The 18,526-nt window shown below is 36.2% G+C and overlaps 3 protein-coding genes across 4 annotated transcripts in view; 1 reads left to right on the forward strand and 2 right to left on the reverse strand.

Moving 5' to 3' along the window:
- Nucleotides 1–4,779, reverse strand: part of kcnh1a (potassium voltage-gated channel, subfamily H (eag-related), member 1a) — a 57,559-nt gene extending 52,780 nt beyond the window's left edge. Inside the window, exons 1-2 of one of the 2 annotated variants that reach the window (XM_042010834.1) lie at nt 4,545–4,779; nt 1,762–1,788 (exon numbers count right to left, since the gene is read on the reverse strand). In XM_042010834.1, coding sequence (XP_041866768.1) covers nt 1,762–1,788; nt 4,545–4,617 — 100 coding nt within the window. In that variant the 5' untranslated portion in view covers nt 4,618–4,779. The remainder of the gene's footprint in view (nt 1–1,761; nt 1,789–4,544) is intronic. The other variant, XM_042010835.1, reaches the window with a different exon arrangement.
- A 1,517-nt stretch (nt 4,780–6,296) lies between these two features.
- On the reverse strand, nt 6,297–8,382 carry mrpl57 (mitochondrial ribosomal protein L57). The gene is made up of 2 exons (XM_042010380.1): nt 8,225–8,382; nt 6,297–6,831 (listed from the first exon to the last, which is right to left on the reverse strand). The coding sequence occupies exon 2, from the start codon at nt 6,814–6,816 to the stop codon at nt 6,505–6,507; it is 312 nt and encodes a 103-aa protein (XP_041866314.1). The 5' UTR covers nt 6,817–6,831; nt 8,225–8,382; the 3' UTR covers nt 6,297–6,504.
- Nucleotides 8,383–10,384: 2,002 nt separating this feature from the next.
- LOC121655429 (cytochrome P450 3A40-like) lies at nt 10,385–17,093 on the forward strand. Its single transcript, XM_042010050.1, has 13 exons — nt 10,385–10,526; nt 10,643–10,736; nt 10,950–11,002; nt 11,464–11,563; nt 12,051–12,167; nt 13,160–13,245; nt 13,336–13,478; nt 13,577–13,701; nt 14,046–14,130; nt 15,934–16,094; nt 16,197–16,423; nt 16,629–16,791; nt 16,876–17,093. The coding sequence occupies exons 1-13, from the start codon at nt 10,459–10,461 to the stop codon at nt 16,948–16,950; spliced, it is 1,497 nt and encodes a 498-aa protein (XP_041865984.1). The 5' UTR covers nt 10,385–10,458; the 3' UTR covers nt 16,951–17,093.
- Nucleotides 17,094–18,526: the final 1,433 nt, after the last annotated feature.

The following is an 18,526-nucleotide window of genomic DNA, read 5'->3' on the forward strand; positions in this document are numbered from 1 at the left end:
CATGTATTTGTGTTAAGGTACAAAAATATTCATAGATTGTGATTAAAGCTTCATATACCAATATGATAGGCCTTTATAAGGTAAGTAATTTAAATATCTAATAAGTATTAATGGTTTATTCAGTAATAATACGACTTGTATCATTACCATGTGTTTATTTGAAAATCTGCTAATGTTTACCCCTTTTTTTTAACGCTGCTCTTAAGAGCAAACACATTCTTAAGTAATTTACATAATTGTCTATGATCATTTATGGCTCATTTCACACTCTGTGCACTCATGTGGCAATGCTACATGTATCCCAAGCACAAACTCTACATTCATGAAGATAACACCAAAATATGTAATTCCTTTACTTTTTTATATTTCTTCGCATATTAGCAGTACTAACAACTAATTGTTACTTCTCTTGTATTACTTATGTGTTGAGTTTGACCCTAGTTAGCCGTTCGCACAGTTTATCAGGGTAATAACAGTGGGTATTTGTACTAATATACAAATGGCAGCTCTAATGAAATAGCATTTTAATAGCAAATACAGCATAGAATAATAATAATATCTCATTTTGCTGGAAAACAGAGCTCATATTACTGGTAGTTCTCATATTGCATTAGCATATTCAAATGTTAGCAATGCCTCTGAGCTGAAGTTTTGTGTTCAAAATGGTAACAAACCTACATAAACAGAGCTACATTTACATTTTAATGACTCATTTTTCTCTCATCCTTTTTTAAACCTGTCAGTTTTCAGTGTACTTTAGTCAACTTGTGTCATAACACATTAAATAAAAGGATCATTTTCTTTAAAACAGCTGACTTTACTAGCTGAATGATAAGTGCAATATGCAGATTACTTAATGTCACCCTAAAGGCAAAAATGAATTTCTACATGTAAAATATTTGTTTTAAATTCATCAAATTAAACTGAAAACAAGGACATGCATTAAAATGGCACACATTACAACGGTGTCATTTCTAAAAACAGTATATTTCTTTTTCAAATACAATTATGACAATACTCTACTGACTAATTAAACATTTGAACATCCACATCTTATTACTTTACATTTATGTAACACTTTAAAGAAATAATGAAAAAAACATTTTTATTGTAAAGCTGGGTTAAAGTAAGATATTTCAAGTAATATTTTGATTACATAAAGTGGTTGTTGTTTTTAAATTTTTTTTTAAAAAGTTATAAAAATTTTAAATACCTTTACATGATCTTGGCAACAGGTAAAAAACAGTTGCATTAATAGTTTTACATTTTGACAGTTTAATCAATGGTAATCATGTAATTAAAAACAAAACATATACAATCACCAACGATGTGACAACACAATGGTAAAAGAAAAGGAGACAAAAAGTCCTACAAACACCTATGAAATACAGACAGAAGATTTAAAACCACATGGAAAGACACACACACAAATATATTTTCTAGTCGCGTCAAGACAAAACGTCAAACAAATGACAGGATGTAAGAGCACAAGACGTTCCATGCCAGCTTGTTATTTTACAATCAACACATGCATGTAAATTTTGTGAGAGACAAAACAAAAAGTCCAAAGCTCAGTGACTAATAGCCCTGGATCTGTTAACATACTTCTGTTAAAGTAAAGAAGTCATGAACTTTAGAAATATCTAAAAAGTGCTTTGTAAATTAACAGCATTGGCTACAGAACATTTGTAGGACATTACAAAGAGGTAGCTATTATGAAGAAAACAAAAGCAAAAAGCCAAATTAAACTTCATAGTATACCTGTCTGTCTATGTGACAGTGTCCAAACTGGAATTTTTGAAAAGAAAAGAAGGTTAACAGATTACAGGGATAAACATGTGCTGAATGTCAGACAAAGAAGATGGGTTATGTCAACTCAAAGAGACACAACTGTGTTGCTTTAACCTGAATAGTTAAAGGCTTAAAAAAATACATATACATATCAGCCCATTAAATTGGCCTAGTTGTTAAGTCAGTTGTGTTTCTCATCATCCCAGAATTTTAAATCCAATAGTCACTTTAAATCTAGTTTTCTATTTTTCTATTTTTATAGTCTACGTATTTATGAGAGCAATATTTATGACTTTTTTCAACTAATATAAGTATCTGACCTCAGCTAATATCAATTTCAGGTGGTTGGCTTTAATTTCCATTTCCATTCAGGTTAGACAGTTAGCATGTGCTAACTAAGCTAACTTAGCAGCAACTGAAGCTAGCTAGCTGCTTTCTGTAGTAACTGTGCCCCAGCTACTTATTTTACTGAGACAACATTAAGAATATTGCTCTCATTCAATTTTTATTCTTTTAAAATGATTTTGTAGCCACTAAAGGCCTCCACCAAAATAGTAGGTAGGAAAATATATCAAGTCACAGTTCAGAACACAAACCCAGGCCTACTGCAATAAGCGTCCCTATTCTGTGCAATAATATTTGGGCTACTCAACACAATAATTTCCAAGACACATTCAACAAGGTTTGGGGGATTTCATTTTCACTTAAATGTTAAGAAAATAGTCCGAAACGACCTAATTTCATATGTAAAATTTGATATAAGGTTGCTCAAAGACCATGGTATTGCCTAATAGATATTGCTTTCCTCCAGTTGCTCATTTCCAAGTTAGAGAAAAAGGTCTATAATAGGTTGAGTTTGAAAGAATAGCAAATTACATCAAAGCGAGATACCGTTAGCTATTTCTTGTTGGCTGATTACAGTCAATGGTAGAGGATAAATTATTGCACTGGAACAGTAAAATCTAATTATCATGAGCTCTGTCATCAAAATGTAGCTTTAAGGTGGTTATTTAACAGTAATTGGAACAAAAAAAGGGAATATTTAATTGCCTATGAATGGCCACCCACTATTGTGTGTCAGCTCAGATTAGAGTATCATCTCTTTTGTTTCTAGCTTGGGAGAGATAAACTGCTCACTAATCCATGGATCACCCAAGGTCATAAGAAAAACGTGTGCTTTTGTCTTAAAGTAATTGGTTTTTTTTTCTTTAATATCCAAGGAATCCAGAAATGATACTATAAAGACCATGCATATTTTGGGTTTGCATTTCTGGAAGCACTGGTGATTAAATATAGCATTGTACCCCACTGAGAAAGCTGCCTTTATAGTTAAAGACATTTAATGATATCTGCTTTATGGCCCCAATTTTTAATAATGAAAAGAAGTCTTTATCAAGATTCACAAGAAACTGTCCAATGTTATGGCTCAGGTCCGTCATATTCCATTATATTGTATCTGATAACACAGAAAAGTCTACAATTGCTTTAAAAAAACACATAAAGTTGTCAATCTGAGGTTGTATTTTCAATTTTAAAAAATATATTGGTTGATTGTATTAACATATTTGTTAAACCTGTAAGAGGAGAAATGAAGTATACATGGCAGCTATGGCAATGTTTAATCTACTTGAACCATTCTCATGTTTTAACAAAGGCATTTGATCATTTAATTTGTTTTATTGGTGTATTCCACTTTGGAAATCAAGTACTTTTAGTGCTTCCATTCATAAAATGATAAAGAAAAATGAACACAATACGCTTCATTTGAGTTCTGCTTAACATTACATTATCTTCATTATGTTGTGGAAAACACAAACTATCTGAAAGAAAAAAAATAAAAAGCGGTAACTTTCTTTTTCTTCAGCAGCAGCTGAACTACTTTTATTAACTTACCAGGCAGACACATTTAAATACACTTTATGTTGAGAGTCAAGGTCAGAATTGTAAAGTGAATGTCTGGGTCATAGTCAAGAGTTGGGGGGTGATAGTTCAAGTCAGGCAGGGGGGATATTATTCTGTGTAGGAGCAAAGAATCTGGGGAAAGTGGCCCATCTCCAACCTTTATAGCCTCTCTCTTTCAATGTTCCTTTTGTTGTAACCAAATAGGCAACAATTGTCACCCATGGCTACAATTAACAGCTGTTCTGTCTATCACAACTGAAGGTCATCTAAGGCCTTCTTAATATCCTAATAAGACAAATGAAATAAAACCTTACCAATTCCATTTTAGACTGCTGCTTACAGCAGAATAAATATAACACATTAGAGTATGTTTTACTAATATCTGGCTAAACTCTACAGTTATTCTTGCATTAAAAAATTAAGGTATTTAAGCCCAAGTTGTCCATTAAAAAAGCCTACTTTCTATCTGGAGACTTCCAGTGTTCTTATGTAATCAATTTAATGATCGCAGTGACCTTCTGTCTTTTCCCTCCCCTCACACTGCAGGGACTCCCAAATTGGAGGCGACGCTAAACCTACACTAATTAATGGGGTTCACGCAAAATGTTTCATTAGCAAAGTCAATTTCTCATTATACGAACCATTCAAAATATGTAAATAATGCAAAATAAACTTTTCAATGCATGCAAAGGCAATGGTTCTTGCATCAATTAGTCGCTTTATTCTTTGTTCATTTAATTAGTTGATTGTTTCGACGCTGTGAAACAGTTAATAATGTTTCAAAGACAGGCTAGATTAGTAAACTGTTTCCAACTCTGAACTCAGTATATCATAATAATCTCCTTTCTTACCGTTAGACCGTCTGACAATATTTTCCAAAAAAGTATTTTGGGGGGCCACAAGTCCCCTCCGACCCCCCGGCATCCTGTCGCTTCACTCAGTTGTCTGCAGATGAATCTTTCCTCTTCTGTTTGCCGCTGGTTCTCATGGTAAATGTGACTGTTTGAAGCTGCGTGGAATTCGTGGACAGAGGGTGGATGTCTAGTCTGCTCATTAGGCACCTCCTCAGCTCAGTGCGGTGCGTTGGCGCCTCGCGCACCTTTTCATCCAGCAGTGGAAAACAACACCGGGGCGCACCGCACAGGAGGGGCCGTGGCTCTGCTGCTACTGCGCTCATGTTCCTAACAAGATCCATAGCGCCATCTGCTGGACAAAACAAAGCACTGTTCAGATTAGACTCTACCAAGGAGCAAAACAAGCACAACTCCAAGGGCCAAGGTAGGTAGTAGAACCACTGGCTGGTAGTTTGAAATGAGTGTTAACGTTTATTATTGTTCAGTTAATCAAAAGTGCAGAAGAAACACAAAATAACTAAAGAAAAATATCTGGGTAGATATAGATTGAAATGCACCAAAGGAGACATAACATTTGATCAGTTTAAAGCACATTAATCCAAATGAAGTGGGATAACTTCCTGCAGTGGAATCAGGACAATAGGTTTTTCATGGATGAACTGGTTACAGCCAGTGAAAGGAGCAGAAATACAGACCCATGTGGATTTTCTCCTCTTTGATCCATGCAGTACAATTGGCCCTTTTAAATACATTTCCCACACCCGCTCATTAATCCTGTTACGTGGAAAGCTGGAGCACCCAAATTCCAGAAGCTAAAAGAAAAATGTGTCTGATGAGAAACTGTCCATAAAATAAAATAAAACAGTTAGAAAGAAATAAATGGGTAATGGAAGTTTAATTTAAGCAGCCTGTCCTCACAATCTGGATCCACCTGTTGACATAAATGAAATCAGACTGAATGGCTACTATAAAACTGTGGATTAAAACTGGTGTGTTTTATATTTTATCAACTGCAAACATACTAACATTTACTATAACTATTTTTAGACAGTATACATACCGTTTAGGCATTTAAAGGCACTATGTACTCATTACCGCCCTTGTATTCCTGCTAATCAGTGTGCAAGGAGACACCAATAAGCTCTGTTATGATGTTACATAATCTTTTCTGACAATCCATCCTTATAAGGTATGAAAATCACCTTGCCTGCTGGCTCATCCTTTATACTGCTATTATGAGAAAGAGTAGGGCAATAACATTTATTACACTAATCACCGAAACAATGTCACACTGAGTGTGAGCAGACTGCAGACGCAGCTAAATGGTTCAAAGGGTCAAAGTACTCCAAAACATCCATCAGGAGAAACAATGACACAAATCTTAACTCAAAACTAGGTCTGGGATTATTGAGAAAAAATCAAAATACCATAAGGCTCCCTGAAAACTAACAAAAATTTATATTAAAGTGGTTTCATGAACCTTAAATGCCTTCTTTGCTGAATTGTTCAACTTCAAAAGATTCAGTTTACACACACACACACAGACACGACACACACACTACATAACTATATTTCAAACTCCCCAAAATTATTTTATTTGTGAAATCAACATTTTTCCCTCCCACACTATATAACTATGTTTCAAACTCACCAGTCAAAATTCTTCCTCAAATTTTTTCCACATGGCTTTGTTTTAGTTTATATTCATTTGTAATGAAGTCTTACAAAAGGACAAACAAACCAGGTACAGTGTGTTAAACAGGTTTTATTTTATGAGGATGTGTTGTGGAGAAATCACAGTCCTGTTTATGATGGAATCATAAACAAGTAGCTCTATCCACATTTTCATCTTATACACAATGATCTGCTAAACATAGATTAGCAAAACAAATCTTACTTTCCACAGCATATTGTGACATTATAAAGAAAGTCCTTGCATGTCGTTCCACTGCCTTTGTTAACTCGACCATGTCTTAGTGATTCTCAGATGATTCAGGTGATCTGTTATGTGCTTGTGCTGAGGAAAATTAGCAAAGCTGGTTTCCTTGATCTTAAGCCAGGCTTGGGCTCTCCGCTCTGCGGCGTGGGAGTGCTCTTGCTCCGGGGTCATGTACGGCCGACTGATCCAGTATTCGTTCTCAGCCTCACGCTCCAGATGCTTCAAAGTATTGCGTTTCATCTGCCAAGTAATTGACCGAGGACGCCGATATTTTCCAATCCACTGCTTCCCAGGGATACCCTTCCGCAGCAGGACGAGGGTGAGGAACATGGTGGCAAATTAAATCTGGAAAGACAGCAGCAGTTAAAATTAGATTAGTCAGTACTAAAAAGGTCAATCATGCCAGGAACAGGCCTTTAGTGCAAGCAGAGGAGTTTAGGCAGCCTCCCCAGTGGGAGCGTGCACTTCGCCACACCTCAAGAATTACTCAGAAATGGCTCAAACATCAGGAACATGAAAACCAGAATCCCCAGATCCCAATCTGATTGAGCATCAGTAGGATGAGCCGGAACAAGCCCAATCCACAAAGGGCCACTCTTCAACCAGAACATCTGCTGTACACATCCTGATCATACACCAAAGGACACTTGGAGCAGTACTACTTAAAAATTACAAGAAAGCTTGTTTAAGCGGGTTCAAGCTGTGTTAAAAGATGTTCAAACCAAATATTGACTTGTGTTATCTTGGCTGCTTGTTTTATCTGATGTCTATATTTTTATCTAAGTTTGTGAACTGTCTTTTAATGTAATCCACAGTGAGTTTAAATGTAATCAAACGTGCTATATAAACAAACAATCACAGAAATTTGGTTATGGACAAGACCTTCTTAAACAATAAAGACATTTTTTTAGTTTTCACTGCATTTTAAACTATGATGTAAATTTGCAGAAACACAAACCAGCAAGCCAGGGGTTTTATACCCAAATCTGAGAAGAACCCTAAACTCTGTTGGGTAAAAATCAGACAACAAAAAATATAAACCCACAAAAGAAGTAGCTGTAAGACTTAATTAAGCAAGCAGCTAATCTCAGAGTACATCTAAGATAAATCTCAATCATGAAGTTGATATCTGCATTTGCAGTGTTATTTATTAGTTTACCAGATATTCACCTTTGCACACTGCTGAGTCACGGGTCAAGACAATTTTACTGCTGCGCGTGACAAAGTCTTGATATAAACCATTTTGTGTGTGGGTGGTTTTCTGGGTAACTGAGGAAAACAGCAAGAGATCAGAAGAAAAATAGAGTCGTCGTCAGAGTGGGAGGCCGCTGGTCGTTTTTGAATCTCGGTACTGCTCAAAAATTACCGACCCCACACGCAGCTTTAACAGTTTTATATAAATTCACAACACAACTACTATACTAGATAACAGCGGTGTTTGCTCTAACTGAGGCGTTCAGATATGAGCTTGTGTTAAAAGTCAGACACACATTGGCGGTAGCTATAAGGTGGGAAACAATATCATCATCACAACAATGTGGCAAAGCAAATACTAAAAACATATGAATGCCATGCGAATCAAACAAATATGTGTATATTCAGAGTTTACATCCATTTGATAAAATTAGCAGTTAAGTGTGGATATTATGTAGCTTAGCCTGATGGTGCAAATGAAGGGCAGTTTCAACAATCATAGAAGAAATTCAGTTTTACGCCACTTATGTGTTCTGTATCTCACCTTCTGAATAACTTAAATGCAGAGTTTCCGACTGTGAAAGGAAAACACGATTAGGATTTATTTTAAAACAAACCAAACCGATGGAAACGTGAGGTACAGTAAGCTAGCAGCAGCCTGCAGGGACATCGGTTGTGTTTCCGGGTTATCTACGGTGCGCGACAAGGCTCAAATATTTGCATAGCATCTCTCCACGGAGAGAAAATGTCTGTAAACTCCCCAATCGGTCTGTGTCAGCTGCCGTCACACTCGGGATAGCCTTAGTCGATCGCTGTTGGTTGCATCCTCGTTGCCTGCGTTAACATCTTTGATAAAATAGGAGTCTCGTATTCTTCAAGGAATTATTCCTTATACATACACACACGCACACACACACACACACACACACACACACACACACACACACACACACACACACACACACACACATATATATATATATATATATATATATATATATATATATATATATATATATATATAATAAAAACACATTTTATTATCTATAGTAAAGAAAAGAACAACAATTATTGTCAATTATGAATGTATGTGTGATATGTATGTAAGGTATGTTTTTAGTTTGTGAAAAAGGTGTTACAGGTTTGACATCACAAAAGAGAAAGCACACAAATTAAAATAGACACAACTGTACTAATCTGTAGTGGATTAGTTTAACTATAATTCTCGTTTAAATGTATCACATGTCCAGCTGGCTTGTGACAGAAAGATAAAAAGGCTGAGATCCTGATCATGTGTTTTAGGCTACTTTTCCAAATTTTAGCACAGAATTTTATCTGTTGACATAAATGAAATCAGACTGAATGGCTACTATAAAACTGTGGATTAAAATTGGTGTGTTTTATATTTTATCAACTGCAAACATACTAACATTTACTATTTTACTATTTACTAATAAAGTTTAAGCATTTAAAGGCACTATGTTGTCATTACCGCCCTTGTATTCCTGCTAATCAGTTTTCAAGGAGACACCAATAAGCTCTGTTATGATGTTACGCAATCTTTTCTGACAATCCATCCTTATAAGGTATGAAAATCACCTTGCCTGCTGGCTCGTCCTTTATACTGCTATTATGAGAAAGAGTAGGGCAATAACATTTATTACACTAATCACCAAAGCTATGTCACACTGAGTGTGAGCAGATTGCAGATGCAACCAAAAGGTTCAAAGGGTCATATTACTCCAAAACATCCATCAGGAGAAACAATGACACAAATCTTAACTCAAAACTAAGTCTGGGATTATTGAGAAAAAATCAAAATACCATAAGGCTCCCTGAAAACTAACAAAAATTTATATTAAAGTGGTTTCATGAACCTTAAATGCCTTCTTTGCTGAATTGTTCAACTTCAAAAGATTCAGTTTACACACACACACACAGACACGACACACACACTACATAACTATGTTTCAAACTCCCCAAAATTGTTTTATTTGTGAAATCAACATTTTTCCCTCCCACACTATATACCTATGTTTCAAACTCACCAGTCAAAATTCTTCCTCATATTTTTTCCACATGGCTTTGTTTTAGTTTATATATATTGGTAATTAAGTCTTTAAAAAGGACAAACGAACCAGGTTAAACAGGTTTTATTTTATGAGGATGTTTTGTGGAGAAATTGCAGTGTGGATTCAGCCTTTGTGACGAAACCATAAACATGTAGCTCTGCCCACCTTTTCGTCTTATGCACAATGTTCTGCATGTCGTTTCACTGCTTGTGTAGAATTTCGTGGGGGGGACAAAAAAAACAAACAAAATAACAAAGCGGTGGAAATGTGAGGTGCTGTAGGATTGTGTAGGATGTTTCCGAGTTAGCTACGGTTATCTACGGTGCGCGACAAGGCTCAAAAAAGACACTATATATACATATATATATATATATATATATATATATATATATATATATATATATATATATATATATATATGTATATATAGTGTCTTTTTTATTACAAGTTTTCCTCAAGTTCAAGATGTCTGGTGGGATGCTATTCTTGCTTCATTAGCTTGATGATGTCATGATAAAGTATGGTTTTAGTTTCTGAAAAAGGTGTTACAAAATCATTTACAGCTGTACACACACCCACACGCACAGATGATAACTCCTGACGATAACTCCTCCCCCTTCAGGGAGGCTTTAAAACCAATTGACTGTTATGTTTCTGCGTACTTCCTCGTTGTTGAGCTCCTCGGGAATTAACAGACAAGTACAAAATGATTTTCACAATGTTTTCAGCGACCACCTGGACTTTGTTGGTCCTCGTTTTAACCCTGTTCATACTGTAAGTATTACCTGTTTCTTGTTCTACCAAAGAGAGTTGGACATTTCTACTGACCTAAGATGACAACTTTTTTGTTAAACTGCAAATATTGATCTCTTTTTTTCCTTTGAACACAGGTATGGAATCTGGCCGTATAGATTTTTCAAAAAATTGGGCATATCCGGACCAAGGCCTCTGCCTTTTATTGGAACAATGTTTGGTGGAAGAAAGGTATGCTTAAAAATGAAAAGAACAAAAAACAAACAAACCCCCAAAAAAGAAGAAAAAAAAAGTCATAAAGGGTCATAACAATTTGTTATAATTAAAAATGAGAGATGAAGGCGTTTATGACCAGGAGTAGACTTGATTATAACTTTTTTTTAATCTAAAAGAAAAGCTTCACTTGGCTGGCTTCCCTGAACTTCTTTATATCATTTCATGTAGGGAGTTCTCTTATTTGACCAGGAGTGCCAGGCCAAGTACGGGGACGTCTGGGGGTGAGTTGCTGCAGCATCATTAGTAGAAGAGGATCCACTGAGATCCTCTTTTTTATTTATTTTCATGTTTTTTTTTAAGTTAAAGGATCAGTCCATCATTTACTGTTGCTAAACTCAAGTTCCTACCTCAGTAAAATCTAGACAATGAACACATGATCAACAAGAAAATGTACAAAAATAGACTTTAAACAAGAAAAGTATGTGCTATCAAGATTTTTGGATTAGTGCTTAGTCATTGTATATGCAGTGGTTTACTTTAATAACTCATCACATTGGAACAAATAGTTGTAACTTTATTAAATTTGGCTGAACAATCTTACCTATATTCTTTTTTCCTTTTTATTTTCATATATTTTTTTCTCTTTTGAGTGTTTTCTCTTTATTCTTTGTTAGAGTTATCTTAAATTAAAATATTTTGTTTTTCAGCAGATCTATTTGAACTGTTATGTTATTCTTTCCAGATTGTTTGATGGACGAAGCCCACTGTTAATGGTTGCAGACCCTGAGATTATTAAAACTGTGATGGTGAAGGAGTGCTACACTGTGTTCACGAACCGCAGGGTAAGAGAACAAACTGTATGAAACCATTGTAAATATGTTTTTGCCAATGATTGTGGGGTATTATTTTCGAAGTTGGAAGCTCTAATGGCAAAATGATTCGGATCCGGAAATCTAATCACTTGCTCCTTATTTCCAGAAAATTTAATGAAAAGTCTGATCATAACTTGTTGAGTTATGTTTAAAACAGACAGACAAACCAATGCTGCCACATGCCGCACACCCCGGGAACCAGGGCACAATCAGGGATTATTGTGTGTGTGTATGTGGGTTCATGTTGAACTTCCAAGGGAAGTTCAAAGGAAGTTTCAAGGGAAGTTCAACATGAACTGTGAGATTTATCACCTTTGAAAACCACATTGCAGAAAGAAAAGTGCTGTCAAAGGAGAAAATTTCATTATCTGTGGTCTGCTGTGGAGAAATAGGGATGCATCTTTTTTAGTATATCTGCAAACATAGAAACATTCACTTCTGTTTCCTTTGTTCACAGGATGCTGGTTTATTCAGTGGACCTTTGGATGATGCAATTACAGCAGTGAAAGATGAAAGATGGAAACGAATTCGCAGCACAATATCACCATGCTTCACCAGTGGAAGACTGAAGCAGGTTGGAATCTTTTTTAGAAGTCTTATCTGTTTTTTCCTTGACTTTAATCTTTTTCTTTTAAGTTTTTTTTTTTTTTTAATACATAAATTTGTTTCCATAGATAAAAGGTTTAAGTAAATATAACATGATTCTGAGAAAACAGACCATAACAATAAGTGAGTGCAAATTTTGATTCCATTAAAAAGAAATGTTCTAGAGAATAGTTTTTAAGTGGAATTTTTTTAAGGGAATCTATCACGTGAAGTAGATGAGTTGGAGTGGATTGCATGGTGATGTGATGGTTAACACTGTCTCCACATAAGATGGTTCCTAATTTAAGCTTTGGTTGGGGGGAGAAATTTAAGCATGTTCTCCCCATGTATGCGTGGATCGTCTCCAGCTTCCTAGTATGGTCCAAAGATTTACATGTGAGGCTAATTGTTCTTCCTAAATTCTCACTAGGAACGAGTGTGAGTGTGACTGGTCGTTTGTCTGTCTGTGTTGGCCCTGTGATGGCTGTTGGCTGTCCAGGGTGTGTACTCTGCCTCTCGCCTGGTAGCGTCTGGGATACGCACCAGCCCCATCGCTACCCTGCGTTACAAGTGCTTGTAGAAATAGAAGAATGGATTTGTTCACACTGCATGATGTAGATGTCCAAGTTTTAAATAAGAGCTTCTATCTGCCACTACCTGAAGATGCTCCAGCCATCAGTGCCCTGTCTGAAACACCTGATGATCAATTTGAGGGTGCACTTATTTTCCATATTTATTTGAATTATTAAAACATTAGATCAGCTTATTATGTTTTCTTTAATATGTCCCTTTTGTCACAGAGGATCAAATATTTGTTCGTCCAAATGTATAGAACAAAAATGCCAGCTTTGCATCAGATGTTAATTTATGTCTCAATCTCAAGACACTCAGGGAGAGTAAGGACTAATAGTTAGCATTTACAGAAACCAACATGTACAGCATATTGTCAGTGTTAAACAAGTCTCTTTTCTTCTCTTGAAGGTTTTTCCTATTGTTGCACGCTTTGCAGATCGGCTGGTTGAGAAACTTGGGAAAAGAAATTTGGATGAGTCCATCAATGTCAAACAGTATGTTGTTGATCTGTTACAATGAGTCACAGCATTTCATTATTTGTCTTAAAATGAATAAACGTTGTGACATTTGCCTTACTTTTCCAGATTTGTGGCACCTTACAGCTTGGATACTGTGACCAGTGCATCTTTCAGTGTGGAAACTGACTCTATAAACAGCCCTGATGACCCCGTTATTGTCCATATTCAGAAAATTCTCAACTTGCGATTATGGCCTATTTTCTTACTAAGTATGTTCTTCTTTGTGTTGTTTAAGGACAAGTTCGTTTGACCATATGGCATCAGAAGTTCGTATATTTAGTATGAAAACTTTTTGGTCTCCTTGCAGTGATTTTTCCCTTTGGTGCTCGACTGCTGAAGCTTCTCAAAATTGAAGTGATGTCTAGACCCAGCGTGGATTTTTTCTACAATATCATTAAGAAATTTAAAGATCAGCATAACTCAGGGGAGCTGGTAAGTATTTAATTTGAGAAAAGTTTGGAAAAGTTGCAAATGTTGAATTATCAAAAAGGGCAGAATATTTAGAAAATTTCAAGAAAAAATATGTGATAATATTGTAATGTTTTTCTATTAAATCAGCTGGTTTTTGTTTATAGAATTAGTTATACTAATTTCTTCCATGTGGCCCAGTTAGACCCAGAACTAGTCAAATCTCAAATAAGAAAAGAAATATAATCCCAAACCACTTACACAACAACTGTGTGTGCATAAAAGCCTTATTACATATTATGATGTGGAAAAGGTGAATCTTACAAATATGTTAACTTAGTTGTTAAATGTTCTGTGTGCCATTCTAGACTAGAGCAGACTTCCTGCAGGTGATGGTTCAGAGTGAAATACCAGAAACAGAAACAAAGGATGAAAAAGAACAACCAAGTAAAGGTACGTTATCACCACAAGCATCATTTCTAAAGAGTAATATAATAAATGCTTTCTTCAAGTTTATTTATAGATCACATGTAAAAACAACTGTTAGTGGACAAAGTGCTGCTGATGAACAAACAAGGAGAGTTGGAGCCTGTTTAACGTGTAGTGTCAGCCGGGTCCACAGTTTAGAAGCCACGACAGAAAAATGCCTGATCTGTAGTTTCCACTGGAGCCAAAAATGATCGCTTCAGGTTTGTTCTCTTTAAAGTTAAGGAAGTTTTAAGCCATCAAGGTTGTGAAGGGGAGGTGTGTAAATAGAAACTGGTTCAAGAAGAGAGCCTTGGTGAAGTCCACATGTAAGAGGAGCTGAAGAGTACACAGATTCTCTAAGACTTACAGAGAAAGTCCTTTCACAACCTGAACCACTGCAGTGTTGTTAGACCTTAACAGCGATGCTGCTGTTAAGGTCTAAAAGCAGAAGAACTGAGTCATCTGGGTCTGTTGCTATTAAAAGATCATTTTAAAATGTTAAAAGTGCAGCTTCTGTGACACGAGGAGCTTTAAAACCAGACTGGAACGTTTCAAGAAAATAATAATAATAATAATAATAAATTTTATTTGTAACACACTTTACATTCCAAGGAATCTCAAAGTGCTACAAAGGATTTTAGTAACATACAAAACAAATCATAAAAATATAATAAACAGTGTAAAGGATAAAAGAACAACTATTAAGTTTCACTGCAATCGTTCACAAATATTAAACCAAGATAAAAGTTTAAAAACTAGCAAAGTGCTGGTTAGCAAAAAGCTTTTTAAAAAAGATAGGTTTTCAAGTTTCGTTTAAAGTCATTTAGAGACTGTGAGCCTCTCAGATGTTCTGGTAAGGCGTTCCAAAACCTTGGAGCAGCTGCTGAGAAGGCTCGATCACCCATGCTGCGAAGCTTAGTCCTGGGGGCAAGGAGGGTGTTTGTATAGGCAGGCCGGAGGGTGCGTGAAGGAGTGTGAGGGAAAAGAAGTTCCTGTGGGTAGGTAGGGGCATGTCCATGGATGCACTGGTAAGTGAGGAGAGAGACCTTGTATTCGATTCTAAACGAAACGGGAAGCCAGTGAAGAGATTTTAAGATGGGGGTGATGTGGTCTTGCTGTGATGTGGTTTAACTGTTCATCACCTTCATCACCGCATTTCTGTCACATTTATTGGGCAACTGAAACTTTAACTGGATTGTTCAAAATAAAAAGACTGGCCCATGAACTCTTGAGTCTGATCTAAAAATACATCTCGGTGTTATTTTACAGGCATGGCAATAAAATAGTAACAGTTGTACAATTGGACTGTTGTAGTAATAAAGGTCGGAGATACCTGCTGAATGTGTTGGTTCACTGTGTGTAAGATAAATATTTAAACAAAAGTCAGAAAATGATCTGGGTGTAACATCTTCATAATAAGAAATTGCAAAAGTCCAGGCAAGAAACATGAATTATATGGAGTAATCTTAAACAGAATGTTTGCGTACGGTATCAGATTTAACTGTTATACACCACAAAGATTTAAACACTGAAGGGAGAGCTAATTTATCTGAGAACCAGTTCTTGCTCTGCTACCTTTTTATGTTTCATGAGTTTGACAATCTGATGTGCGGGCATATTCTTCCAACGACTACTCACTCAAAGACACAGTCGATTAATGTTAGTTTCCAGATCAAGTTGAGAAATGTGGGAACAAAACTCTTCAATGTGAGGGCAGTTTTTATGATGATGTTAATTAAATTACTACAAAGTTTTCTTTTGAAACATGTTTCTGTTTTTTTATTGCAGGTTTGACTGAACATGAGATCCTTTCTCAAGCCTTAGTCTTCATCTTTGGTGGCTATGAGACGACCAGCACAACTCTGTCTTTCATCCTCTACAATCTGGCCACAAACCCTGATGCGATGCAGACCTTGCAGGAAGAAATTGATGCCAACCTGCAGAAAAATGTAAAGTATTTCCGCACATAACTTTTTGCTTTTTGGTGACACTATGCTTACCTTTTTAAATCTGCGTTTAACCAAATTTTTACGTCTCTCTGGAACCTTAAGGCTTCCGTTTCATATGACGACATTAACAACCTGGAGTACCTGGACCAGGTTATTTGTGAGTCAATGCGTTTGCTTCCAACTGGACCTCGACTTGAGAGGATGTGCAAAAAGACTGTGCAGGTTCACGACCTCACCATCCCTGAAGGAACCCTTGTTGGAATTCCTGCACACCTTTTACACAAAGACCCACGCTTTTGGAGCTCACCTGAGCTTTTCAGACCAGAGAGGTAAATTACAGGCAGCACTATTTCATCCTACTCACATCTCACATATAAAAAACCCAGCAATCAACCCGGTTAGCATGCTGCATTTTCTAAGTCCTTTACTGACACAGTTTTATAAGCTCAAGTTTGGACTGGAAGTAAAAATTTGTAGCAGTTTTACATCTCTTGGATGAATGCATGATTTCAAACTTCAGTCTGGTCTGTGCAGGTTCAGTAAAGACAAGGAGGAGGAGATAAACACGTATGCCTACATGCCGTTTGGCCTTGGCCCTCGTAACTGTGTTGGGATGCGTTACGCAATCCTTGTCATGAAGATGGTTATTGTACGTCTCCTGCAGAATTACAATTTGGAAACATGCAAAGAAACCATGGTAGGATAAATATTTCACTAGATTCAAACTGTCATCCTGCTCTGCTGTCATTCATTAATACATTTATATCCATCTCTCTTTCAGATTCCTCTGCAGTTTGACTGGATGTTTCAGCCACTTAAACCCATAATGCTCAAGTTTGTTCCCAGAAACCAGTGATCCATTAAAAAATAATCTCCAAATATAATCTACATCTGGACACCTGTCAGACATGTTTTAATTTGCTGGCAGGTGGATATACATTTCAAACTGTCCACAATAATTTTAATGATCTATTATTGGGTTGTAACTTGTGAAAAATTGAGCAATGTTCATTCTTTATCCTAATTTTAATTGAATTGCTTTTAGCTTTTAGCATTTCATGCTTAACTGTTAAAATGTTGCAGTTTTTTTTCAAAGTGAATTTTACTTCCTGTACTGAGATAGAGAAGTCCTTAGTGACTGCACTTACATTTAACTCTTAACTCTAAGATATCTCCCCCAGTAAGATGTGAACCCCCTTGTTGAAACCAAATATGTGAATCAGTTTTTTCTTTCCTTTCACCAGCACGTTCTTTGTTCACTGATGAAAGCATGAAGATTTATGATGATTTTTTATGGATGTTAATAGAGCACGACTTGTTGCCAGCTGATCAAGCCATCACACAGATAGTATTAGTCAAAATTTCTTTATTTTCTTGAATAACTTTCCAACAGGATACAAATGTATTTGGCTCTATTGAAGTTTACTGTCGAACAGATGAAGTCAGAAATTCAGAGTCGGAATGACTGAGGTTTCCTGACGTCTATTCAAAGCTCACGAAAGTGAAGCAAATGTCTCCTAAATGTACGACTTTAACTCAAATGAATGTAAAAGAATGAAGCTTCGAATGCAAAATAATAAATAAAAATGTTCTGACAGAAAAGTTTAGATGGATAGTTAATCGCTTTCTTTGGTCCCTGAACTCTTTCAAACATGGTCACAAAAAAGTTTAATTACTTTTCTTTTAGATATTCGGACATCAAGAGTCAAATAAATAAAGCACAGTAAGATACTGGGCCTACACCACAGAGGTCAAGCTCCCTTCCCTCCTTTTTTTAAATCTTGGAGGGCATGAAATGGTATGAAGCCCGTTTTATTTTCACAATTACAGGATCACCTCACACATCAACTGGGAATTAGTGGGTGATTTGGATCAACACTACACTGCTAAAACAGAAAAATAAATGGGGCACTACAGACATGCCAGGATCACGGGGTAATGAGGGGTAGAGCCATCATGTATGTATCAGTTATCATGATCAATAATAATAATCCATTTTATTTATAGGTGCAAGGACACTCAAGGTCACCGCACAAAAGACAAGATAACAGAATACAGGGAAAGATGTCCAAATATAGTAAAACAGCAATAAAGTTCAACAGTGGGGTCCTTCAAGTCCCAGAAGTAAAGGGAATATGCTTGTTCAGAAAGTGTGTTTTAAGGTGGGATTTGAAGGAGAGATTCATAATGTTTTATGTTCAGTGGCAGAGATGAAGTGGACGAAAGCCAGACTGGAACTATTCACACAGATCATTGAGAGAAAGATGATCATGAACCTGAGAAGCAAGTTTTTCCAGTATTGTGGCAAGCAAAGGAAGATTGGTCATTGAATGGAGATTGTATAAATGGTTAAGTCCAGGTCCAGGTTTCTTGAGAATTAGTTTCACCATTACCGATTTAAGAGATGAGAGAACACTGTTAGATTATAGGGG

This window comes from Melanotaenia boesemani, chromosome 16 (assembly GCF_017639745.1).
Source record: "Melanotaenia boesemani isolate fMelBoe1 chromosome 16, fMelBoe1.pri, whole genome shotgun sequence".
Lineage (NCBI taxonomy): Eukaryota > Metazoa > Chordata > Actinopteri > Atheriniformes > Melanotaeniidae > Melanotaenia > Melanotaenia boesemani.